This window comes from Myodes glareolus, chromosome 9 (genome assembly GCF_982192425.1).
Source record: "Myodes glareolus chromosome 9, mMyoGla1.1, whole genome shotgun sequence".
Classification (NCBI taxonomy): Eukaryota; Metazoa; Chordata; class Mammalia; order Rodentia; family Cricetidae; genus Myodes; species Myodes glareolus.
Genome location: NC_142034.1, coordinates 72,940,327 through 72,965,309, shown reverse-complemented (window position 1 = coordinate 72,965,309; position 24,983 = coordinate 72,940,327). Strand labels below are relative to the sequence as shown.

General features: G+C 48.5%; 2 protein-coding genes across 3 annotated transcripts; one reads left to right on the top strand and one right to left on the bottom strand.

Annotated features, from left to right (window-relative positions):
- Phykpl (5-phosphohydroxy-L-lysine phospho-lyase) lies at positions 1-19,702 on the top strand. The gene is given in 15 exon segments (XM_087910674.1): positions 1-112; positions 712-830; positions 1,816-1,975; positions 6,521-6,595; positions 7,148-7,235; positions 7,312-7,428; positions 9,454-9,536; positions 9,766-9,991; positions 15,485-15,639; positions 15,854-15,943; positions 16,671-16,801; positions 17,706-17,758; positions 19,368-19,393; positions 19,395-19,480; positions 19,483-19,702. Coding segments are annotated over 15 exon segments (1,506 nt in total). The 5' UTR covers positions 1-53; the 3' UTR covers positions 19,521-19,702.
- On the bottom strand, positions 18,039-24,299 carry Hnrnpab (heterogeneous nuclear ribonucleoprotein A/B). Of its 2 annotated transcripts, XM_085694913.2 has the most exons (8): positions 24,139-24,299; positions 23,811-24,057; positions 22,892-23,060; positions 21,918-22,076; positions 21,659-21,790; positions 19,701-19,809; positions 18,905-19,045; positions 18,039-18,642 (listed from the first exon to the last, which is right to left on the bottom strand). In XM_085694913.2, exons 2-8 carry the CDS (start codon positions 24,032-24,034, stop codon positions 18,572-18,574), a joined length of 1,005 nt encoding a protein of 334 aa, XP_085551039.1. In that variant the 5' UTR covers positions 24,035-24,057; positions 24,139-24,299; the 3' UTR covers positions 18,039-18,571. The 2 variants fall into 2 exon arrangements, with proteins under 2 accessions (XP_085551039.1, XP_085551040.1); XM_085694914.2 differs by lacking the exon at positions 18,905-19,045.
- Positions 24,300-24,983: the final 684 nt, after the last annotated feature.

The following is a 24,983-nucleotide window of genomic DNA, read 5'->3' as shown; positions in this document are numbered from 1 at the left end:
CGGAGGCGGGGCCGAGCGCGCAGCCTCTGGGCCCTGACTGACAGCGTGGCGACATGGCCGCGGATCGGCGCCCCAAGGGAGCCACTCTGGACCTGAGGCGCCGGCTGCTCAGGTACCGGGTGCGGGCTTGGAAGGCGCGAAAACCCCAAGTCCTTGACTTCCCCGCCTCTCTCAGCCTCGGCTTCCTAGAAGCGGCCGTGGGCCACCCCCTGGCTCCGGGACGCCCCCTGCCCCGAGGAGCGGGCTTTGCCCCCGGCAACTGCTTGCAAGAAGAGACGGGCTTGGCCCGGGGTGGGCAGCCGGGTCACAGACAGGGTTAGACGAAGTCTGCTCTTGGCCTGTGAAGGGGACCCTTGGTTCCACGTGGAGAGGAGGCGGTGGCGGGGGCCAGCCACCCCAACCAGAGGCAGTAGGGCCCCTGAGATGGCAAGGAATGTTGAGGAGTTAAGATCCAACTCCTAACACGGGGCTTTTCTTCGGAAAGCCATCCGGAAGCCTTTCACCAGGACTGGAGGAACTGATGTATATGCAAGCAAAAGTGAGAGGGCTGCCAAGGCTTAGTCAATTTTGTCTCAGCAACTTTCTGCCCCGTCCTGTGCCTCCTAGGAATGAGGAGGCAAGCTTTTGTCCTTTCCAGAAGGCGGCTGTGATGAGTGCCGTTCCCGCTCCGGTCTTTAGACGGGACTATCCATTCTTTGCCTGTCCCCACAGCTCTTCCTGCAGACTCTTTTTTCCCGAGAACCCTGTTAAGATTATCCGAAGCCAAGGGCAGTACCTGTACGATGAGCAAGGGCGAGAGTTCCTGGACTGTATCAACAACGTAGCTCATGGTCAGTACGACGCCTCGTCCTTGGTGGTGCAGGAGAGGAGATTGAGGCTGTAAATCTGATTGGCAGCCGGGGTTGAACAGAGCAGAGGGGCCCCCAATCTTTGGGAAGGAGCCTGAAAAGGCCCACACCATATCTGTACTAAACCGGGCCGGAGTCAAAGGGTGGAGGCTTTAGGGTTCAAGCTCCACTTAGAACTCACGGCAAGCTGTGCATGTAGGCTGCCCAGCCATGACCACCGATGTAGCATGATCTTGGCCCTGTGCAGGGTCATGAAAACAGGCCTTCAGCCCTATTGACTGTTGCGGGAGACTACGGGAAACTGAAGTACGAATTCAGCCAACTGGGGCCACCAGAGCTGACGGGGGGAAAGGCAGGCTTTGAGTTAGAAGGCACACTGGAAGCAGAGAGGTTGAAATCCAAGACTCTCCCAGCACTCAAGGGACAGAGGCAGGAGAATCTATGAGTTAAAGGCCAGCCTGGTCTGCATAATGAGTTTCAGGACAATCAGGGCTTTGCAGAGAGACCCTGTCCCCGGGTCGGGGTGTTGGGGAGGGGCAGAAGTTACTTAGTCCTCTGAGCCTTGTTGTTCATTGGACAATAGACAAAACTCAGCTAGTGTAGCACTTAGTTTGACTCAGGTGTTTTGGATAATTGTGTTAATGCTATTATATTGCTTTGGCAATGCTTGGCACATGGTAAGCGCTCAGTAACTTTGTTCTGTTACTATCCCTGACCTCCGACCAGCCAGAGGTCTCAAGACACCTCTCTGAACACATTGGTTTTTCCGGATAATGTTTCTCCTTCTGCTGGACTCTCTCTCAAGACTTTCCATTCCAGAACATCATCTCTGTGCTTCCCCCGCCCACACCCACTCCCCGCTTTGCACCCTGCCTTCATTAACTTCATCTCCCCTGCATGGGTTTGCAGATGGAGCTGAGGGGGGATCTGGTGGGGCTGGCTGATGATGGAGGTGGCCCTCTTGCAGTTGGTCACTGCCATCCCACCGTGGTCCAAGCCGCACATGAACAGAACCTGATGCTCAACACCAACAGCCGATACCTTCACGACAACATCGTGGACTATGCCCAGAGGCTGTCAGAGACCCTGCCGGAGGAGCTCTCTGTGTTTTATTTCCTGAATTCTGGGTAAGTGAACTGCAACCAACATGCCCTGTTGAAAACACGTCCAGAGAAGAAAGTCACCCATGTGGGTGCCGCGCCATAGAACTGCCTGGGGGAGCGGAACCCACTTCAGGGAGAGGCTTCTGACCTTCCTGGATGTAGACTCTGAAGCCTTTCTGTTGGCTCTTGGTTCTTCCTCTGTAGAAGACACCATCACCTCCCTTCCAGGCACACTAGGGCTTAGTGAAGTAATGGACTTCTCTATTTCTTCCTCACAGATTCAGTCCTCATGTGTGATTCATCAAGCTTAAGGGACATCAAATGTTCTTCAGAGAAATGTGAAATTGTGGAGGGGTCTTTTCTGGAGGGAGAGTACAGAGTGATGAGGCCTAGAAGCAGCGAGGGGCCTGACCTGACTGTGCCTCAGTGTAGATGCTAAGAACTCCTGAAGTGGCAGCTAAGGGAGGAGGAAGTTCCTCTAGGGGAAGAGTTTTTACCAAGGTCAGTCACCACCTGGCACAGCCTGAGCAAAATCCCTGTAACATAAAGGGGCAAAGCATGCTTGGTGACCCAAAAGAGGAAGGAGTGAGCGGTCCCTTAGCCAAGTGATAGAAGCTGTTTTTATCTTAGGACCACTAGAAAGCTATAGGGAATTGGGGTGAGGGTTGGTTTTTTGTTGTTTTTTTTTTTCTGGTGGTGATTAGTGTTTTTGATATTTGTTTTTAGTATGTGTGAGTGTTTGCCTGCATATATGTCTATGCATCGTGTGCGTGTCTGATGCTCGTGCGGGCCAGGTGGTTTCAGATCTCCTGGAACTGCAGTACAGACAGTTGTGAGCTTCCATGTGGGGGCTGAAACCAGGTCCTCTACAAGAGCAGCCAAGGCTCTGACCAGCTGAGCCATCTCTCCAGCCCCGCCCCCGTAAAGGGCTTTAATCAGGAAGGTAATGCTGTCCTGATGGGGAGAGCAAGAGTGGCTAGTGGTGGGAGTGGCCGTGAGGACAGAACCAGGAACATGCTCACCACCTTCCCACAAACAGCATCTGGTTATAGGAACAAGCCGTTAGCCACTTACAGTCTCCAGTCTCCTGCAGAACTTAGCAGTAGATTTACCATCTTCATTTCACAGATCACAGCGACTTGGTAGAGCACTTACCTAGTGTGCACAAGGCTTTTCCGTCTCTAGTGCCACAGTATTAAAAGGTGGGGGAGGGAAAGAAGTGGGAAGCTGTCTAGGAGATGGAAGAGCCTAGACTAGGACCTTGCTGTAAAGAACAAGGAGGTGGCCGGGCAGTGAGGTGGCTGGGCGGTGGTCAGTGGTGGCACAGGCCTTTAATCCCAGCACTCTGTAAATTCAAGGCCAGCCTGGTCTAGGGTTAGGGCTACAGAGAAACTCTGTATCAAAAAAAACACACAAAAGAACAGGGAGGTAGGCCCAGTCCCTGTGGTCTTCCTCCTCCACCAAGTTCCTTCTTCGTGGTCAGTGAGTGACTCAGTGACTTTAGGTTGCCAAGTCCCATGAGTGCTTCTCTCCCTTACCTCCTCACCTGTTTTCGGCAGCTTGACAGCTGTCACTCTTCCTGAGATGCTTTCTCCTTGTGTTTCCAGGCTCTGGTGTCTACCAGCTGCCAGCGCCACTCTTCTGTTCCGCGGGGCAGGTCCCACTCCTCCTCTGTTCCGCGGGGCAGGTCCCACTCCTCCTCTGTTCCGCGGGGCAGGTCCCACTCCTCCTCTGTTCCGCGGGGCAGGTCCCACTCCTCCTCTGTTCCGCGGGGCAGGTCCCACTCCTCCTCTGCTCGCGGGACAGGTCCCACTCCTTTTTTCCCCTCTGTCATCTCATCTATATGCTTGGAATTAAATGTCATCCTTGTGCTGGGGACTCAAAAATCTACATTACAAACACAGATGTTGGAGCTGGACAGATGGCTCAACAGTTAAGAACAGTATCTGCTTTTCCAGGGGACCTGAGTTTTTGTTGGGGGGTGGGTGTTTGTTTTGGATTTGTTTTTTGTTTTTTGTTTTTTTATTTTGATATTGTTTTCTTTTTTCTTTGGTTGTTTTTTTTGTTTTGTTTTGGGTTTTTTGGGGTTTTTTGGGGTTGTTTGTTTATTTGTTTGTTTGTTTTTCAAGACAGAATTTTTCAATGTAACATCCCTGGCTGTCCTGGAATTCACAATGTAGACCAGGCTGGCCTCGAACTCATAGAGATCCACCTTTCTTGGCCTCCATAGGGCTGGAATTAAAGGTGTGTGCCACCACCGCCCAGCAAGGACCTGGGTTTGGTTCCCAGCACCTATGTGGCTACTCACAGCTCTCTGTAACTGCAGTTCCAAAGAATCCAATGGGCACCTTCAGAGATATCAGGCACATATGTGGTGACAAATGCGCATACAGGCAAAATACCCATACACATAAAATGTGTTTTAATTAAAATAAAGGGAGGGGGCTGAAGAGATGGCTCAGTGGTTAAGAACAACACTTGATGCTCCTGCAGAAGACCCAAGTTCCATTCCTAGCACCCACATCAGGTGGTTCAGTCACCTGTAACCCTACCTCAGTGCCCTCTTCTGGCCTCCTTTGGCACTGCACAAACAAACCCGCCCCACAGACATACATTCATATAATTGAAAAATGAAGAGGATTTTTTTAAAAACCCAGACGCCTCCCATGTGTTCCACTTAAGGTTATAAGTGGCCATGTGACATCTGACAGTCATCTCCAACTTCACAGGTCCAGAAACAACCGCGAACGGCATACTGGTACACACATTTAGTCCCAGCACTAGGGAGGCAGAGGCAGGCGGATCTCTATGAGTTCAAGGCCAGCCCGGTCTACAGAGTGAGTTCTGGGCCAGGCAGTGAAACATAGTGAGACCCTGTCTCAAAAAAGAAAGAAAAGAAAAGAAAAAAAGAAAAAAGAAATAGAATTGCCTTCTACCAGTGCCTGTGTGAGATCAGCACGGTTCTCCCTGATGCCGCCCTCCCACACACACACACATACACCATCCACATACTCACCTGTGTGTGCTTGGAAGAAACCACACATGCAGTCTGCCCTAATCTGCCCCAGGATCCCTCTTAGCTCATGCCCATGGCTCTCCCCCAGGCAGCCTGCAGGGCCTCCTCACTCCCACCTAAAACGCTGCTGAGGAGATAGATGGTCTCCTCCTCAGCCCTGGGAGCATGACCCTTCACATCTCTTCACTTCTCTGCCCCAGTTTCCTTCCCTCGGTTGTCTGAACATACCAAACACAACAGGGCCTGTTGTTCTGTTCCAGAGTCCTAGACTCTCCTCAGGATTTGGGGCAAGTCTACCTCTTTGCTGCTGTCTCACTGATCCTGTATTAATGGTTAGGGTAACCATAACAAAAGGTTGTAGGCTTGGAGGTTAAACAATTAATTAAAACCACACATGGTGGTACCTTTAATCCTAGCACTTGAGAGGCAGAGGCAGGGGATCTCTGTGAGTTTGAGTTCAGCCTCGTCCACCCACTGAGTTCCAGGACAGTCAGGGATATGTAGAAAGATCCTGTCTCAAAAAGAAAGTAAAAATAATGTATGTTCTCAAAGTTCTGGAGGACAGAAGTCCAATACCATCATGTCAGTAGGGTCCGTGTCCTCTGAGGCCTCGCTCTTTACCTAACCCATGACTGTCTTCCCACCCACCTCACAGGGTCTGTGCAAATGTCCCAGTATCTCTGTGTATCTACACCATTTCTCATATGGACATCAGTCAGATTGGGCTGGGGTTGCCAACTGGCTTCCTTTAACTAACCTTGTCTCCCTCCAGGCGGTGGTGATACACACCTTTAATCCCAGCACTCAGGAGGCAGAGACAGGTGGATCTCTGTGAGTTTGAGGCCAGTCTGGTCTACAAGAGCTAGTTCCAGGACAGGCTCCAAAGCTACACAAAAGCCCTGTCTCGAAAAAAAGAAAGAAAGGAAGGAAGGAAGGAAGGAAGGAAGGAAAGAAGGAAGGAAGGAAGGAAGAAAAAAGAAAAGAAAGAAAGAAAGAAAGAAAGAAAGAAAGAAAGAAAGAAAGAAAGAAAGAAAGAAAGAAAAAGAGCCTCATCTCCCAATGAAGCCACATGCAGGTCATTCTGAGGTCCTATGAGTTGGGCTTCAATGTAGTAGTTTTAGGAGAACACATTTTACCCCATAACACCCTCATGTGGGTCTTCCTCAGCAGCCTGTGCCCAGTGTTGACACTTACAGAAATTATCACTGTGCCTTCGTTGTTTGGCTTTCAAGATAGATCAGAGCTGGGCAATGATGGCACACCTTTAATCCCAGCAATCGGACAGCAGAGGCAGGTGGATCTCTATGAGTTCGAGCCAGCCTGGTCTACAGAGTAAGTTCCAGGACAGCCAGAGAAACAAGCAAACAACAGATGCATCATGATTTAAGTTTTAAGAGTGCACCTCCTGTTTTCTCCCTGCTCTGAGGCACAGAAGGCACTAGATGTTGCCAAGGGACTGGTGTCCTAAGAACGCTCTCAATGCTGAAAGGGTTCCTTCTTCAGGGGAAGCGCTTGGGTGATGTTCCAAGTCATGCCCATATTTTCTGTCACAGGTCAGAAGCCAACGACCTGGCCTTGAGACTGGCTCGCCAGTGCACAGGACACCAAGATGTGGTGGTATTAGACCAGTAAGTGTAACTCACAGCCCTGCTTCTCCAGAACCTGGGCTCCACAGGCCTGTACGGGGTTAGCGAGGCTCTGGCTTTGAGACCTTAAGTGGGGAAGTGGAGGATACAGGACCACGGGAAGCCAGCGTAGCAAGAAAACCAGACCACAGTGACACCTCCCTGGAGGTCTTGTCTTCACCAGCTTTCTGAGAGAACAGCAGCTGGGGAAGGAAAGCAGCCTCACACCATCTGGAGGTTCAGCTGACTGCTCTAGAGACCAAAGGCCATCAGAGATCAGTTAATGTTTAAGATGTACTGTAACCCTATGCCCCCACTTTACAGAGGAGAAAACTGGACCCAGAGTGGGCAGGTGACCAGAATTGTGGCATGCCAGTAATTAGCCTTGCAGGAAGTCACTCCAAGCCTGCACTCATCCCAAGCTCAAGGACTTGGTACCTGAGGAAGAAAGATTGGCTTCCCCGTGTTTTGTCTTCAAAAGTGGTAGACAGTGGCTAAGGCTGGTCCAGGGAGTAAATGCAAACACGCCTAAGCCCACATCCTCCTTCTTCCTAGTGCTTATCACGGTCACCTGAGCTCCTTGATCGACATCAGTCCCTACAAGTTCCGAGATCTGGATGGCCAGAAGGAATGGGTCCATGTGGTATGCATGCTTCCATTAGCACCAGGTCAGTTTCCACCCTCGAGTCCGGATGACATGGCAGTGTCTCTCCCCACAGGCTCCTCTCCCAGACACCTACCGGGGCCCCTACCGGGAGGACCACCCCAATCCAGCAGAGGCCTATGCCAATGAGGTGAAGCAAGTGATCAGCATCGCACAGGAGAAGGGCAGGAAGGTAACCACACCCACACCAGTCCAGAGGATGTCAAGTCTGCTATGACAAAATGCTGAGAGCCTAGACAGTGTGAGAGTAGAACGAGCCCCAGGCCTGGTGGCACAGGTGTTATTCTAGCTACCGGAACTATAAATCAGGGTCACCCTAAGCAACTTAGTGAAACTCTATACCAAATAATTTTAATTTTTAAAATTATTTTAGTATTTTGCGTGTATGGGTGTTTTGCCTACATGTATGTTTGTGCATCATGTGTGTGCAGTACCCTTGGGGGTTAGAAGAGAACGTTGGATCCCCAGGGACTAGAGTTATAGATGGTTGCGAGTCACCATGTGAGTGCTGGGGATTGAATTCAGGTCCTCTGGAAGAGCAGCCACCACTGAGCCATCTCTCCAGCCCTGGAATTTTTTACAAAGTAAAAAAGAAAAGATGGGCAGTGTGGTGTAGTAGCTCACACCTTTAATCCCAGCTCTCAGGAGGCAGAGTCAGATAGACTTGAGTTTGAGGCCAGTGTGGGCTATATAGGAAGTTACAGACCAATCAGGGCTAGAACTGAGTCCCCATCTCAAAGAAAAAGGGGGTGTAGTGAGAATGTAGCTCTGTTTACCTAGTATGTGTGTGAAAGACATCATGGACTCAATTCCAGTACTGAAAAGGGAGAAAAAAAAAATGAGACCCTGATTTTGATTTGAGAATCTCGTGTGAAGAGGGGCTGAGGCTCGTTAATGTCCAGCCTAGTTCTAATACATTGGAGAGAGTAGGGACCCCAGGGCCCAGGCTGGAACAGGGCAGATCTAAGGAGGCTCCTTAGAGGAAGTTACTATGGAGTTACATAGTAAAAGGTAAGATTCAGCATTCCAAGTAGGGTAGGAGGCGGGAGAGGAAGAGCTAACTGAACAGGCAGCTGCACAGATGAGGACCACATGACGGAGGCCAGGTAGAGCAGGTTGTCAGATGGACCTAGACAAGCAGGCAGGACCCATATGCCTGGAATTTACCCAGGGACCTCAACACAGAAGGCGAGGACACCCAAGGACTGGTCTGTTCTCTGTCTTGGGTTGCATGCCAGATATAGTTCACTGGGACAGCCTAAAGACAAGGACCATGAGGCTGCCTCCCAGGGCAGTCGATGGGGATTCTGCGGAAAGGCAGGTGGGAGTGTATACCCTGGGAGAACAAGGTCCACGGTGCTAGCAACTGGGCTCTATAAAACTGAAGGAGTGACCAGCAAACACTGTTTAGGGAAAAAGTAGGCTGTGGTGCCAGAGAGGTTAGCAGAACCAGCTAAGGGGCTCTGATACACCACAAACACTTCAAAAGAACCTGTGGTGTTGGTCATAATAGTGCACGCTTTTATTCCACACTCGGAGACAGAGGTGGGCAGATCTCTGAGTTTGAGGGTCTACAGAGTTCATTCTAGGGCAGCCAGGGCTATACAGACAAACCCTCCCTTGAAAACTAGAGATAGATAGATAGATAGATAGATAGATAGATAGATAGATAGATAGATAGATGATAAGAACCAATTTCCCACTCTATCAGCTGTCTCATGAGGCCTCCAAAGCTGCCCCTAAGGGGTAACATAGTAAGGAAAACATGAAAACATGCTTGGGCGAAGGGTTTTAGGCAGGACAGAAATGACCTCAGTGTCTGGGTTGAAGCATCCTCCTGAAGGCACTGTGAGAGACAGGAATAGGTATCCCGTATAACAGCATCTGCAGTAGCTGGGGACAAGTGGACTCAGATGTGACAGCCATGAGACAATGGTAAAAGAGGGTGTAGGAAAGAATGAAGCCATGTTTTTGTTCTGAGTTGCGACTGTTGCTGGTCACCACATGGGGACCAAGAAGAAAGGTTTTATGAGGTGGGAGGAGGTGTGTAAGTGAATTTAGCTGACTGAAGCAAGCTCAAGTAGAAGGAGATGGAGGCATCATGGGAGTGAGTTACCCCCTCGGATGTGACATAGCACCCAAAGGAAGGAGCACTGCCAATATTAGCGAGGCACACTGAACTCTGTCTCGTCCACAGCTCGCTGCCTTCTTCGCTGAGTCTCTGCCCAGTGTGGGTGGGCAGATCATTCCCCCTGCTGGCTACTTCTCCCAGGTGGCAGAGTGAGTAGAGGGGCAGGCTTTTCATTTTTTAATTAATTGGGTTTTCTGAGTTCTGTTACAAATTACAACTACAACCTGGCCTCCCTGCCTGAAGTTTCTGAAACAAACCCTTAAAGAAATAATGGCACAGAGAAGGCCAGCCATTTGCCCAAAGTGAAGGCTCAATACCCCAGGACTTCCAACCCCGGTTTCTCTCACCACAGCCCTGTCTGCCATCTATCCTCCACAGGCATATTCGCAAGGCCGGAGGGCTCTTTGTCGCAGATGAGATCCAGGTTGGTTTTGGCCGAGTAGGCAAGCACTTTTGGGCCTTCCAGCTGGAGGGGGAAAACTTCGTCCCTGACATTGTCACCATGGGAAAGTGCATCGGCAATGGTCACCCTGTTGCTTGTGTGGCCACTACCCAAGCTGTGTCAAGGGCATTTGAAGCCACTGGTGTAGAATACTTCAATACGGTGAGTAACGCTGCAGGACAAGGACCCTAGTAGCTGCCACTCAATGACCATGTCCTTTGTCAGTGAAGGCTTCTGGGCTTCCATTGTGTACAACACACAGATTTCTAAAATGACATCCTCCAAAAGCTACATGTCAGGATTTTTGTTTGTTTGGTGTGTGTGCGTGCGTGCGTGTGTGTATGTGTGTGTAAGAGAGAGACAGAGACACAAAGACACAGAGATAGACAGAGACTCACTGTATAGCCCTGACTAGCCTAGAACTCACTATGTAGAACAAGCTGGCCTTAAACTCACCGAAATCCACCTGTCTCTGCCTCTCAAGTGATGGACTCAAAGGTGTTTGCTGCCTCACCTGGCCCAGGTCAGATTTTTTTTTTAATGCTGTAAAACATCTTTCAAAATTAATATTAATCCAAATGCTGTCACAGATAAGGTTGTATAAAACACAGAATGCAAGAACCCTTTCCATTGGTGATCAAATCCAAGCCTATTGGTGCTATGCAAATGCCTTGCCACTGAGCTACACCTGACTCCCAAGGAAGGGTTCCCTTCATAGAGACATGAGGTCTAAAGTACCCTTTGGAAAAATATTTGGCCACCAGTGTAGAGAAAAAAGTGGAGTCCAGAGACTGGATCTGGCCAGGAGCAGGAATGGACTTGGGTACTCACAACTGTTTTTTGGATTTCCACAGTAATCCACTTGAATTTTTAAGGAAGTCAGCATTTGGCAAGATGTCAGATGGGCAACAAAGGTCAGTGTGAGCAAGAGAAGTGGCGTCTGCTTTGGTGCCGTCAGCAGATTTTACTCTGTCCAAATGACAAACACCCTCTGCCCTGGGTGGGCCTGTGTCAAGAAACACTCCTAGACTTGACTGTGACACTGGAGAGCCTAGCTTGGTGGATGCTGGGAGAAGAGAAGGGACGCTCAAGGCAAAAAGCAGAAACAGGGCTGAGGAACAGGGAATGGAGACAGAGAACTCAAGAGCAGCAGTTAGCCAGCTGCGGAGGGAGGGTTGTTGCCCAATGGGGCCTGACCCTGACTCTTCCTAGTACATAAACTAAATTCAGCTCTTGTTCTCTCTGGATAGCCTCCTCTAGTTAGCTGATTACTTGGCTATTTTTGTTAAGGTTTTTACATTTATTTATTTATTTATTTATTTATTTGTGTATGAGTGTATTTGCAGCTAACGTGTGGTCTGAAGACAACTTTCAGGCATCATTTGCTTCCATCATGAGTTCTGGGATTTTAATTCAGTTTTAATGACAGGTACCTTAACCCACTAAGCTATCTCACCAGCTCTATTTGGTTACTTATAAACCCATGAGATGCCATCACCTCAGATAAAAAAATGAGGATCCTGACTCTCCTTTCATCTATGCTGATGTTTGTCCCTTCACTGGTGATTCTGAAACCATGTTTGTTCTAGTTGCTTTTTGGCTTTACTTGAACCCTATCATAATGCACATTAACTCTAGGGAGTCTACATTCTTCACCGGACCCTACCAAGAACCATCCATATTGTCACTCATTTCCCTGCTTTAGAACATCCATACTTTGCTCGTCAATATCTGACGATGTGCTCTGAGGCTCTTCCCTGTGTCTTCTGTGAATAGTACTACCACGAAAATTCTTTGTTTGGTTGGTTTTTGTTTTTTGAGACAGGGTTTCTCTGTAGCTTTGGAGCCAGCCCTGGAACTAGCTCTTGTAGACCAGGCTGGCCTCGAATTCACAGAGATCCACCTGCCTCTGCCTCCCGAGTGCTGGGATTAAAGGTGTGCGCCACCACCGCTTGACTGAAAATTCTTAACAGTCTGTCAGTCTGTTTTCCATGTGTAGAAAGACCAGTTACAAATTAACCCGGAAGTAGAATTGCTGGGCCAGAGGGTGTGTCTATACTCAACTTTAAAAGATAATGTCATGCTTTCCAAAGTAATTCACAGGTCAAAAGAGCTTCACCAGTAGTGTATTTGGGGTTTGTTGTTTGTGAGAGGGTCTTACTGTGAAAAGCCCTAGCTGACCTGGTACTGAATACATAATCCATCTGACTTAGAACTGATGGCAATCTTCCAATTTCAGCTAAGGGCCAGGATTACAGGCATTCACTTCTGTGCTCCACTTCTCATCAACACATATCTTGCCAGTCGAGGGAAATATAAAATAGTGATCCATGTGGTTGATATGCTGTTCCCCAAATTCTTATTTTGTGAAGTATTCCCATGTGTTTTAGAGTTTTAATAGATTGATTTCATGTATCTTGAAACCTTGCAGGAATTGGTTCTCTCCTACCAATGTGAGTCCTAGGGATCAAACTCTGGGCTTGTAGATAAGGCCCTTCTTATCTACAGGTGTTTCTGTGTGAGATACCCATGCAAGCACACACACCTAGGTTGAGGTTAGTGTCCTGCCAGTGGTGTATACTGCGAATATGTTCCTTCAGTAGGCAGCGGTCTTCACTTCCTTTACAAGAAACCACAGAAACAAATTATCAATCTGTTTTGGTTTTGAGAGACCTGGCTAGCTTCAAACTCATTGAGATCCTCCTGCTTATGCCTCCTAAATTCTGGGAGTTCTGAGATTAACGGCATGCACCTCTGTGCTACTTGGTATCTGGATTCCAGGGATCGAACTCAGGTCATCAGACTTGCACATCTGGCTCTTACCTAATGAGCGCCCTAGACATCTCATTGACCCCAAAATTTTTACAGTTTTATATGAAACCAGGCGTGGTGGTGCATGCCTTTAATTCCAGCACTTAGGAGGCAGAGGCAAACAGACTGCTGAATTCAAGGCCAGCCTGGTCTATATAACAGTGAGTTATAGACCAGCTATGGCTACACTGTGAAGCCTTACCTCAAAAAAATAAAGTAAAAAAATACATTTTAGATGATCCAATTTGTCTAATTTTTGATGGTTGTTGCTTTTACTTAAGACTGTTTAACCTCAAAAAAAAATCCTATGTAAAAATAGCTGTCTTAACATCCTGGGTAAGAGGGACTTGAAATACAATTAAATACATATAGGGCATTTAAGCATCTTGGCCAGTGTATGGAAATGCTTATATATATCTGTCTACAGTGGGCTGGAAGTATATAGCTCAGTGCTAGAGCAATGTTTAGCAGGCCCTTGGTTTCATCCCAGCACCATAAAAGACATCTTTATAGACCCAGGCAGTGCTGGAGCACAAATACTCTGCCACTAAGCTATATCCCTTGTCTCCTCCCAAACATTTTTAAAATGGGGGGGGGGGCACACGACTGACAAGATAATTCAGTACATAATGTAGCTTGCCCTACAAACATGAGAACCAAGTCCAATCTCTAGACCCCATGTAAAAAAAAATCAGGCTTAGTGGCACAGACCTGTTATCTCAGAGATAGGAAGCAGAGACTGGACTCCTGGGATTACTATAGAGCCAGCATTGTCTTAATTGGTCAGCTCCAGATCCTAGTGAAAAATTATATCTCAAAAAACAAGACAGATGTCTTCTAAGAACATCCACCACATCCAAGGTTAGGTTGACCTCTGCACCCATATGGACACGCACCTGCATACAGAAACTTTTTCAAACAGTCTCACAATACAGCCCTAGTTGAACTATGTAGACTAGGCTGGTCTCGAACTCAAAGAGACCCACCTGCCTTTTTTTTTTTTTTTTCAAGACAGGGTTTCTCTGTAGCTTTGGAGCCTGTCCTGGAACTAGCTCTTGTAGACCAGGCTGGTCTTGAACACACAGAGATTCGCACAGAGATCTATCTGCCTGTGTCCCGAATGTGTGCTGGGATTAAAGGCATGCGCCACCACCGCCCTGCCCACCTGCTTTTGCTCAAATGTTACTGACATTTAAATGTTGCTGTGTTTGCCGACAGTTCTATTCCCTCTGCATAGCCATGGCTGTCCTGGAACTCTGTAGATCAGACTGGACTGTTTTTTGTTTTTTGGTTTTCTGTTGCTTTGGAGTCTGACCTGGAACTTGCTCCTACACCAAGTTGGCCTTGAACTCAGAGATCCACCTGCCTAAGCCTGAGTGCTTGCTGGGATTAAAGGTGTGTGCAGCCACCACCACTGGCCTCTGCCTCTTAAGTGCTGGGGTTAAAGGCATGAGCCACTACCATCCAGCAGCAACTTGAGAGACAAATACAATCCATTCTAAGCTATCAGACTCTTGCAGCATTTTCAAATCCTCTTCTGCCTTTCTGTCTCCTCAAAGTTGCGTTTTTGTTTTTTTCAAGTAAGCTGGGTTTATTGGGGTTCACAGAGACTGAAGTGACAAACAGGGACCTTGTGTAGGTTTGACCTAGGTCCTTTACATATATAGTATAATTTTTTTGTTGTTTTTTTGGGGGTTTTTTGTTTTTTTTTTATTAAAATATGAAAGTTTCCATTTTCGCCCCTCCTCCCACTCCCCCCACCAAAGTTGCATTTTTAAGGTGATTGAGACTCTGGTTTTGATTTTGGCACTGGACAGGGATATCAGGTGTTGCTGAAGCTATCCCCAAAACTCCTGGGCTCAAACAATCCTACCCCCATGAAGGTGGGATGAGTTTGAGTTCTGTAGTTTGTCACTTTGCATATACTGTAGGAGGGCAGGGGTGCTGATGGGTTCCAGAGCACACATACAGGTCAGAGGACCACGCTGTGGAAGTGATCCTCTCCCTCACCTTCCTCATCAGGCAATCTCTGCAGCAATTTACAAGCCATCTTGTTTTTGTGTACATGCATGCACATGTAAAGGCCATGCTTCCTCCTGTCCCCCACCTGCCTCACCTCCACTGCTAGGACAGAACATGCAGTTCTGTCCAGCCTTTTACATCAATGCTGGGAATTTATACCTGCATGTTTACAGTAGCAAGTGTTCTTACCCACTATTCATCTCCCCAGTCCCAGTATTTTTTTTTGAAAGGTCTCATTGATCCCAAGCAGGCCTTTAACTCCACATACAGTAGAAGGGGACCTGATTCTCCTCTAACTTCCAGATACTGAGATTACAGACATGAGCCACCATCCCTTTTTTTTTAGTGCTACAGACTGAACCCAAGGCTTCCAGTTTGCTAGGAACTCTTCAAGACAGTTTCTTTTGTATAACCTTAGCTGTTCTGGGATTAGCTATGTAGATCAATCTGTCTGCCTCTGCCTCCCTACTGCTGGGAATAAAGGTGTGCACCACCACTGCCCAGTTTAGGCAGAACTCTTAACATGTGAGCCATTCTCCATTTCTGCTTATTTTTTTTCAAAAGATTTCTGTATCTTACCCGTGTCTTTGTGTACCATGTATATGCCTGGTGCCAAGATCAGGGGAGGAGCTGAACCAGTTCTAAGTCTCTTGCTTACCTTATAACCTGGCCTGGGTTGAAGACCTACAAGACAACATCACAGAGGACAGCCCAAAGTGTTGAAAGCTTTGGGCCTATAACCTTCCCAGTCGTTTTTGTGGCAATTCCATGGGATTGTGGTCCGTTTGGCAAAGCATCTGACATTGCTGTCCCTTGGTTCAGTTTGGTGGCAACCCAGTGTCCTGTGCTGTGGGGCTGGCAGTCCTGGATGTCTTGAAAACAGAGCAGCTCCAGGCTCATGCTGCTAATGTGGGCAGTTTCCTAATGGAGCACCTCAGCCAACAGAAAGCCAAGCATCCTATCATTGGAGATGTCAGGTAAGGTTCTGGGAGCAACAGGCTTGACTAACCAAGTATGTATTAGGGGATCAGCATTGTTCCATTTTTCAACCTTGGGATAAAAATGTCTACATCCACTCTCTAGAAGGAACTGGGATTCTGAAGATCCCCAGCTTTCTCCACCCCACAATCTCCAGGGTGAAGGGGGTGGCTGAGGCCAGGACCATGGCTATAAAGATGTCACCTCCTTCAGGGGCTCTGGGCTCTTCATCGGTGTGGATTTGATCAAAGATGAGACCCTGAGGACACCAGCAACTGAAGAGGCAGAATACTTGGTTTCCAGGTATTTTTTTCCTGAAATAAACTGCCTTCCCCAAATACAAAGCACTTTGGATCCCAGCAACCCTAGCAATGAGCCTCCAGTTGTCTAGGCCCTAATCCTTGGCTGAAAGCCTGTAGCAGCCAACCACGGAAAAACCCAGGGTTTGAATGTGCCTTTATTCACATGTAAAACATGTTAATTTACCTACTCAACAGTAATGGGCCCCAGACAGGGTATCTACTCCACAATCCCAAACTGTCAGGTGACGACATCACCCAGCTCAGGCTAGTGTTCTTAACTGTAGCCATCCTAAGCAGTGCTGGGCTTTGCCCTGGGTCTGACCTAACATTTGTCTTGGACAAAGACTAGGAAATCAAAACGAATGCCGTCAAGTAATCAGCACCTGAGCCGGGTAGAGGCAATGAACTGGGTGAGTATGGTGAGGTGGTAGCTGGATTATAGTTAGAGCCTTTAAGGGCAGCCTGGGCAACTTAATAAAACCTTGTAGAGCTAAAAGATGGTGCAACATCTTAATCTCAGTTCTCAGGAAAACAGGGAGGCTTACTGTGAGCTGGAGGCTAGCCTGGTCTGGCACAAGTCCCAGGACAAAAAAAACCAGAGCTACATAAGTCAGTGGCAGGCTCAGTACAATGGTGGGGACCAATTATTTTGTCAAACTTAAGGTATGGTTGAGTGCCTGTCAAGGTTATCTCCAGAATGAAGACTGTTAAGTATCTTTTTCTTACAGGCTGAAAGAGAACTATATTTTACTGAGCACTGATGGCCCTGGGAGGAATGTCCTGAAGTTCAAGCCTCCGATGTGCTTCAGCCTGGACAATGCACAGCATGTAGTAGCAAAGATAGATGACATTCTAACAGGTAAGTCTGGTACGAGCATCAGGCCCTGGCTTTGATCCTCAACACCAGTAGCTAGAGCCTCCCCAGCATGTACCAGGGAACATGTAACAAGTAACATCTTGAACATGTTACATGTAACATCTTCTGCGTTAGAAAGCTCAAAAGCATGACTTTTGTAATCATTACCTACATGCACTGACAGGCATCAATGTGGAATGTAGAGCCGGACATGGTGGCAACCACCTATGATCTCAGCACTTGATGGGTGTGATGGGTGGAATGGGGGAGATCACACTCCAAATTAATTCTGGGCTCCCTTTATTTAAAAAAAAAAAATTCAAAAGTCCTCACATTGGGTCAGGCAACAGTGGTGCCTACCTTTAGTTCCAGGAAAAAATCCATGCTTATGCATACTGTAAATATTTTATCTTCAAGCTAGGGATAAACTGCTGAGGAGACTAAAATGACTGCAACGAAATTCTCCCCACAACCTCTAAACCAAAGGTTACGGGCAGCCCAAGGTTTCCCTTGATTTTTGTAGCGAAACTACCAAATTAAATGACTAGACACCAAAGCGGTTGTTATACAGAGCTCAGATGTTAACAGACAAAAAAAAATGACGAACAAGGAACCCTTGATCTCTGTCAGTTAAGTGCTAACCGGTTCAGTCTAATGGATGTTTCAAATTGGTACAGCTCTAAGAGTTCTGTGTATAAAACACAGAGACTTAATTAGAAACAGAACTGCTTTGGGCTCGCACCTGGTACCATTTGTTAGGGATTAAATGGTGAGGCATAAGCCTGGCTATACAAAAGTAAACCCAACCTCAGAACTATCATCTCAAGCATCCTAGGAACTGAAAGTAGCAGAGAATGGGGACTCATGTAGGGCAGATCTGTAGTCATCTGTGGTCTTTTTTTTCTAGATATGGAAGAAAAAGTAAGAAGTTGTAAAACACTGAAGATCCAGCCCAACTCAGTCAAGCACCTTTCAGGTAAGCGGGACTTGTGTTTGTCCCCAGAGAGTCCCCAATACTTCAACTTTCATCTGCTGGATAACTGAAAGACACTAAGGATCTGTAACATATACGTGATAAGATGTCCTCTAGGTATGAAGGCTGAGAACAAAATGGTAGCTGAAAAGATCAGGTGAAAATAGTTGAAGGACCCCTGCTACAGGAGACCCCAGTCCCAGAGTAATATCTGGTACCTCCAACACTGGGCAAGGTCTCACAGAGCATCCCACACTCACCCAGGCGTGGGGGTTTTTTAATTTTTATTTCAAAAGCTTGGATAGCTTCAATATCCAGGTCGTGGCAAAATCAGGACACGTGTAAAATACCTTACAATACATTAGATTCCCAAAAGGTACCAAAAAGTACAGTAAAATTAACACTTCCATTACTGGAAATGTATGACACAAATAATATAAAATTAAAAGGTGAAAAAGGTGACACTGGTTTCCTAAGATACAGTTTACTCTTTACAACCAGGGTCCACAGGTCCAGGCTGCAGAGCGACAGCAGGAAAGAGACCCTCCAATCTAGTACAGGGTAACCTGGTAATAAAATCAGCCCCCTAATGCCACTCTGGCCTCTTGAGACGCCACACGCTGCCTACAACTAGAGCTCTGGAATAGCAAACAGGAGAGTGATTTCTGGGGGAAATTTTAAATAAGATGCACATGGGACAGGCCATAAAAGTTTGCCAAGTTAAATTTGGTACATAATTGTGTTCACTCCGCGTCCAAACAAAGCGTGTGCGGTCGTCTGTCGGCCGCTCCTGCTGCTTTTCAGTATGGCTTGTAGTTATTCTGATGGCCACCACGTCGCTGGCTCTTCCCGTAATTTGTACTACCCTGACCTAGGAGTAAAAACAATGTTGCAGCTACTACTTAACTGTACATTTTTACCCAGTGCCAGGCGCTTGTCACATCCTCCCTGCGCAGCAACACCAGCTTCTCACACCTTACTGAGAAAGCTGAATTAGAATGGAGCTCCATGTGGTAGCTCCAGTGTCTGAACCAGGCCTGTCTGACTCCAAAGCCCCTGCTGCCAGTGGCCCCTGCACTATCTGACCTGCCTCCCCTAGGAGGAAGTAGATGGGGCCTCCCTCTCCTACTTACTGTAGTCGTAGCCGGGGCCGTAGCCGTAATAGCCATAGGGCGAGTAGTCGTAGCCGCCATAGCCAGGCCCGTAGCCCTGCTGGTAGCCGTAGCCCTGGTTCCAGTAGTTCCCGTAGCCCTGATTCCAACTCTGACTCTGACCTGTGGGGGGAGCAGGGCACAGGGGCCCATGGACCATTTAGCACACGCAGGAGCTAGGATGGAGGAAATCCTGCCCTTTGGGTGGCGGGGTTACTATGGCAGCTCTGGTAGAGAGGGCCCTAGGCCCAGCCTTGCAATCCAGGAGGTAACTTCACTTGGAGTATAGAAGTTTACTCACACTCACTCAAATCACTCTCTGGTCACCTCCACCCTCCCCTGGTAGCTTTGCCTTGAAAAAAGATGCAGTTCAGGCTTTGGAGTTAGAGGGGCCTGGGATGGAAGGAGCTAAGCGCCTGGCACAGCTTTGCCTTTCTGCCCTCAGGTATGTTGTGTACCAAGACTCAGGACAGTCAAAGCAAAGCACAATCCACTGTGCCCCCATCATTCTCCCAGGGCAATGCAAACGCCCCCTTGGCCTGGAGCCCCAAGCTGCACAATGAGAAAGATAGGGCTCTTTCATTCCGTGGAGCCATGAGCCACAGCAGCACAAGCACACAGCCTCCACCCAGGAAAACCACTCATTCCTATCCCTGAGCTGTACCCACTTCACACCCAGCCGCCCACCCTACTGCACAGAACACCAAGAGGCAATCCCCAAGACAGGCACAGAAAGCTCCTTGCAGGCAGGGAAAGTCTTCATCCAGCTTCCACTTACCTCCACCTCCACCACTGCCTCGGTTCCCTCGATTGCGGTTTCCTCGGCCCCCAGAGCCATACTGCTGTTGCTGATAGACCTCTTTGGGCTGGGCAACCTTGATTTCACACTAAAAGCCAAGAGGATACTAGGTCAAGTCCTGTGGGACAGTTCAGGGCTAGGATGCTGCAAAGACCTCTATCTGCTATACAGCCAATACTCAGATGTGGGCAGGAGGTCTTACACCTGACCTGAAAACTAGAACCACAGCTAAAACCATACTAGGCAAGTTCAGAATTCCCAAAGATCATGGGTACTAAGCTTTTTTATTCTTTTTACAGAAGAAACTCAACCTACTCAAATACAACAGGATGGAAAGCTGACCTCCACCTTAAAGATAAAGCAAGTGTAAGGCTTTGTTTAAAGCCATACTGCCTGCCACCCTCCTCTCTAAGCATTGACCCATTGAGAGAGATGAGCATCTAAATACGAACAGGACCCAGTCAGACTCACTTTTATGTCTGAAAACTTTGAAGGGGATGTATATTTCTAAAGACAGTCCTAACACTGTCTTTAGAACATAACATAAAAAAGGAAAGAAAAAAAGAAAAAGGTAAATGAGCTAGGCATGATACATGCCTTTAATCTCAGTTCACTTGGAGGCAGAAGTTTGAGACTAGCATGTTACAGAGAGAGCTCCAGTTCTGATAGGGCAGCAGTGAAGTACTGTCTCAAAAGGGGGGGTCGGATGATGCATATTATCTCCTACCATGATGTGCCTTTTATTTTATCTTACTGAATTAAAGACACTGAGTAAACTGGGCAGGTGGCACACACCTTTAATACTAGGAGACAGAGGCAAGCCAGTGAGTTCAAAGCCAACCTAGTCTAGAGTGGGTTCTGGGACAGTCAGGACCACCCCACCCCCCAAAAAAGAAAAACATATCTAAAAGTAGAAGGAAAAAAGACACTGAGTAATTTAACTTGAATATTTACTTCTAAAGCAGCAGTTTTCACTACCAGAGGGCTCAAGGATCTTCCTACTACTTCACATTAGGGCACACCAGAAAAAGAAAAATGTCAGTGTCTGCTGGAAAAACTAAGAATCCCCAATCCAAGCTGTTAAATCTCCCAACAAGGGAAAGAACCTTCCTGGAGTCTCACCCTATCTTATCGGCTGCCACTCCAGTAACTTACACTCAGTGCCACACCTCCTATCTATCCGAACCAACTTGAAAATCTATTACTCCACTAAACATGACTCCACATTTGCAATCAGCTTCCAGAATCCCAAGGAGCTTTAGTCTTTGGGTTGACTAAAGCACACCCAAATGGGACAAGCTATGGAGCAGGAAAAACGTGACTGCACGTTTCATAACCCCTGGACTGTATGTACACTATCGGGCACCAAAGAATCTATCTAGTCAGGCCTGGCAGTGGTGGCAGCGGCACAGGCCTTTAATCCTGTTCAAGGCTAGCCTGGTCTACGAAGTGAGTTCCAGGACAGCCAGAGCTGTAACAGAGAACCCCGTCTCAAAAAATAAAAACCATAAACCAAAACAACAAAAAAAGAAACTAGTTAGCAGCTCTAACTAGTCACAGAAGTCTGGCTTCCTCTTTGCCTCCTTTGAACACATTTCAGTTTTTACTAACACACCTTGTGCATATAAAATACAGTGTCTACAGATGCCAGAGAGCATCAGAGACCTTGAATTGTAGCTACAGGCTCACAGATGGTTTGTGAGTCACCATGGGTGCTATGAATGGACCAGGTCTTAAGAGTCAGTGCTCTTAGCCACTGAACCAGCTGTTTCCAGCCCAGCTTTTATTTAAAGGCCTATACCATCTGTTTTAATCAGCAATGTGAAGCATAGAGAAACAGTAAAGTGTTACTAATCTAGAAGGGGCTTATAGGTAGCCCAATATAATCTACACCTCCAAGAGCCAAAAGCAAGTGAAGCAGAGTTCTGATACCTTACCTTGCTTCCACTGACAGTATGAAACTTTTTCTCCAGAACTTTCTTCACGGGGTCTTCCTCTTTAAATGTAATAAAAACAAAACCCCGTCTTTTGTTCAACTTGGGATCTATTGGAAGTTCAATGGCTTCGATCTGTAAAAACATAAGCAAAGCTCAGGTTTAAACCTCTGGTGCCCAAAAATATAAACCTAAGAAAAGACTAAAAGGGGAGAAAATCCTACTAATACTCTAGTCAGGCTGGGCCAAAGACCATACTCACCTCCCCAAACTGGCCAAAGTATTCTCTGATCTTTTCTTCTGTGGCTTCAGGATTCAGACCTCCCACAAAGATTTTCTTAACAGGATCCTTCTTCATAGCCATAGCCTTTTTAGGGTCAATGACACGACCATCCAGCCTGTGTTCCTTCTGGTCTAAGACCTGTGTAAAACAGAATCATGTCAGGTTCTAACTGACAGAAGTACACAAAATGGGCTTAATTTCTCTGGAGCTAAACCAAACTGACTTCCTAACCCAATTTTCCAAACCTCCCATACCAATAACCACCTGAACACTACAAGCCAACCCCCAGCAGCCTTTGTCCATGCTCTACACTCACTCTTCCTAGCCAGCCGTCCAACTTAAGACCCACCTCCTTTCAAAAAGAACACAGGATAATCCAGTGCTGAAATCCTCTCTACCCTGGATGAATCATGCACTCTCACGTCTGAGATTCAGGATCTGGGGTCCCATCCCTATTAAAACTGTATAAAAAAAACCTATCTTCACTGTAATCTTGGATTTATAATCCCCATAGTAAAATTAACATCAAGCCCATGAATAGGCATATAAAATAAGTGATAAGGGAGAGCTGAAGGCAGGACTCTAGTTCCTGCCCAGCTAACTGCTCTCTTGAAGGAGGCTAAGCTTTTAAAATAGTATGAACTGGGCCAGGTGGGGGTTGTGCACTTGGGAGGCAGACAGCCAGATCTTTTGAGTTCGAAGCCAGCCTGGTCTACAAAGAGAGTTACAGGACAGGCTACAAAGTTACAGAGAAACCCTGTCTCAGGGGGGGGAAAAAAAAAAGCAGATGAACTGGACTCCTCCAGAATCACTCCCTTACAATATATAGCCTACTTCATCTGCACTATCCCTCAAAGCAGGATCTTAAGCTCTTTGTCCCTATCAAACACTGCATTGCACATGAGTTCCTTAAAACTCAATCCTAACAGACTGCAGCTAAACAGCCAGCTTACCTTCTCCACACTCGAAGAATCTTTAAAAAGGATAAACCCAAACCCTCTTGATCGCCCAGTGTTTGGATCCATTTTAATTGTACAGTCAACGACCTCTCCAAACTTAGTAAAGTAATCCTTTAAATCTTTCTTGCTGGTATCCCAGCTCAGTCCACCAACAAACATTTTTCTGAAAGGGAAACGACCACAAATTTTGGAAAAGGGTTGCGATTTTAACACATTTTTACGAAAGTCTGACCCGGATACGCTTTCCTGGCTTGTGAAGCCACCGTCCCATGGGCCAGTCTGCGATCGCGCCACCTTTCAAGTTAATCCCTAGGTGTTACTCGGCAATCGCGACTCAACAGAATTCACAGCTGATGTAGACACACTGTGTGGGAAAAGTTAAGGTGAACCTGGTCGCAAGCATGCCCCATGACCTATCATAAGTTTAAATGAGCGTGTCCCGCAAGCCTGAGTCTAAACAAAACAAGCTCCTTTCCGTTCTTCCCCGCCTCCAAAGAACCGGTCCCGAGGAACTCTGGGTTTCCAGGGGCCGAGAGCGCCCCAGGGTTCAGGCCGTGACTCCGCCTCTCGACCCGAGGCAAGCTAGGCCGGGCCTGCCGCGCGCCAACTCCGCCCACGCAGCCCAGACGCAGCGCTCGCCGACCGAGTCGAGGTCGGCCGCTTTTCCTCTTCCGGGGCCTCCCGCCCCGAGGCCCGCTGCAGCCTAAGCCCCGCGCGGGAAGCCCAGGGCGCCCGCAAAGTCGACCCCACAAACTCCTGCAAACTCCAAATGCGCGTAACCGCGCCTGGGCCCGCCGGGCGAGCGCGCCCGGCACCGCTCGGCGGGCACCCGCCCCTCCCCCCGCCGCGTGGCGCCAACAAAAGGCTGCCCCGGAACAAAGGCGGCGGCCTGATGGCCCGCGGCCGCACCTACCCCGCGTCCTCCTCGTTCTTGCTGGCGTTAATCTGATCGCCCTCGGCGCCGTTCTGGTTCCCGCTCGGGGTGGCCGTGGTCCCGCCCCCAGACGCGGCCGGGGTTGCGGGGGCCGCTGCTCCAGTGCCGGACTCGACCGGGGCCTCGCCTTCGGGGGCGGCCTCGTGTCCGTTCTCGGTGGCGCCCGTCGTTTCCATGGGCTGCTCCTCAGCCGCGTCCGACATGGTCGGCCAGGCCGCAGCGGCTCCTGCAACGAGCGGCGACGGCACGTCAGGCCCCCGCGGCACTCCCAGAGCTCCCGCCCACCGCCCGCGGCCCGGCCGCTCACCTCGCCGCCGATGACGCCCGCGAGGCCCTACTCGCCGCGGAAGGCTCCGCGGGCTTGGCCGCGCTCAAGCTCGCACCCCCGGGGACTCGTCCGCGTCCACCGACGGTGTCGCACCGCTCGGCCGCCGCCGCACACTGACCGCAGAAGACACCTCTACTCCGTCCCGCGCGGTGCCACCGCCTGACAATGCCAACTCGTGGAGCTCTTTATAATGCCGGAGCCGGGGACCACCTCGTAACAAGAAATATCTTCATTGGCTCTAACCAACCGCCACTCACCATTGTCCTGGCATTTTATTGGCTGCCGCCGCGCGCGCGCTCTAGATCCGGGCGGGCTTTGTCCTCATTTTAGAACGCGCGCGAGTCAGGACTGCGTACGGTTCCGGTTACCGGGCGGGCATCTCTAGTGTCCCTTGCTTCCGGGGGCACACTGCAGTCTGTCATCCCCTCCGTACATCCCTTACTACACTAACAACCCCGGCCTCCCAAAAGGGGATAATGAGCCGAAGGAAGCCCCTAAATCCAAGGTCGCCCGGAGAAAGGAGCCGAATCTTTGCTTCCATGATACGGGGTGCTAGGGTCATCCGAGGCCCTCAGCGCGGCCTCCTCCTAAGCCTGGGTGTCCGGAGATGCTGGTGCTCTTGCCCACTCTTCCAGAGTTGCTCGCTGATGCGGTCCGTGGAGATCCAATGCCGTGACCGTTGGAATGTGGTGTTTCCAGCTTCAGCGTAACACCGATACTTAACAGCGCACTCACGTTTAGTTTTGCTTTTGGATTTTTTTTGTTATGTTGATTGGGCTTTGTTTTGGTTTTTTTGAGACAGTATCTCGCAGCCCTGACTGGCT

What these genes read in the sequence shown, in the direction of transcription:
- Hnrnpab (XM_085694913.2), bottom strand. Translation starts at nt 24,034, where the DNA reads ATGTCGGACGCGGCTGAGGAGCAGCCCATGGAAACGACGGGCGCCACC. An exon ending in ATACTGTCAGTGGAAGCAAG is followed by an intron (nt 19,810 to 21,658) that starts GTAAGGTATCAG and finishes CTTGGCTTTTAG; the next exon opens with TGTGAAATCAAGGTTGCCCA. An exon ending in AGGCAGTGGTGGAGGTGGAG is followed by an intron (nt 19,046 to 19,700) that starts GTAAGTGGAAGC and finishes CTCCCCCCACAG; the next exon opens with GTCAGAGTCAGAGTTGGAAT.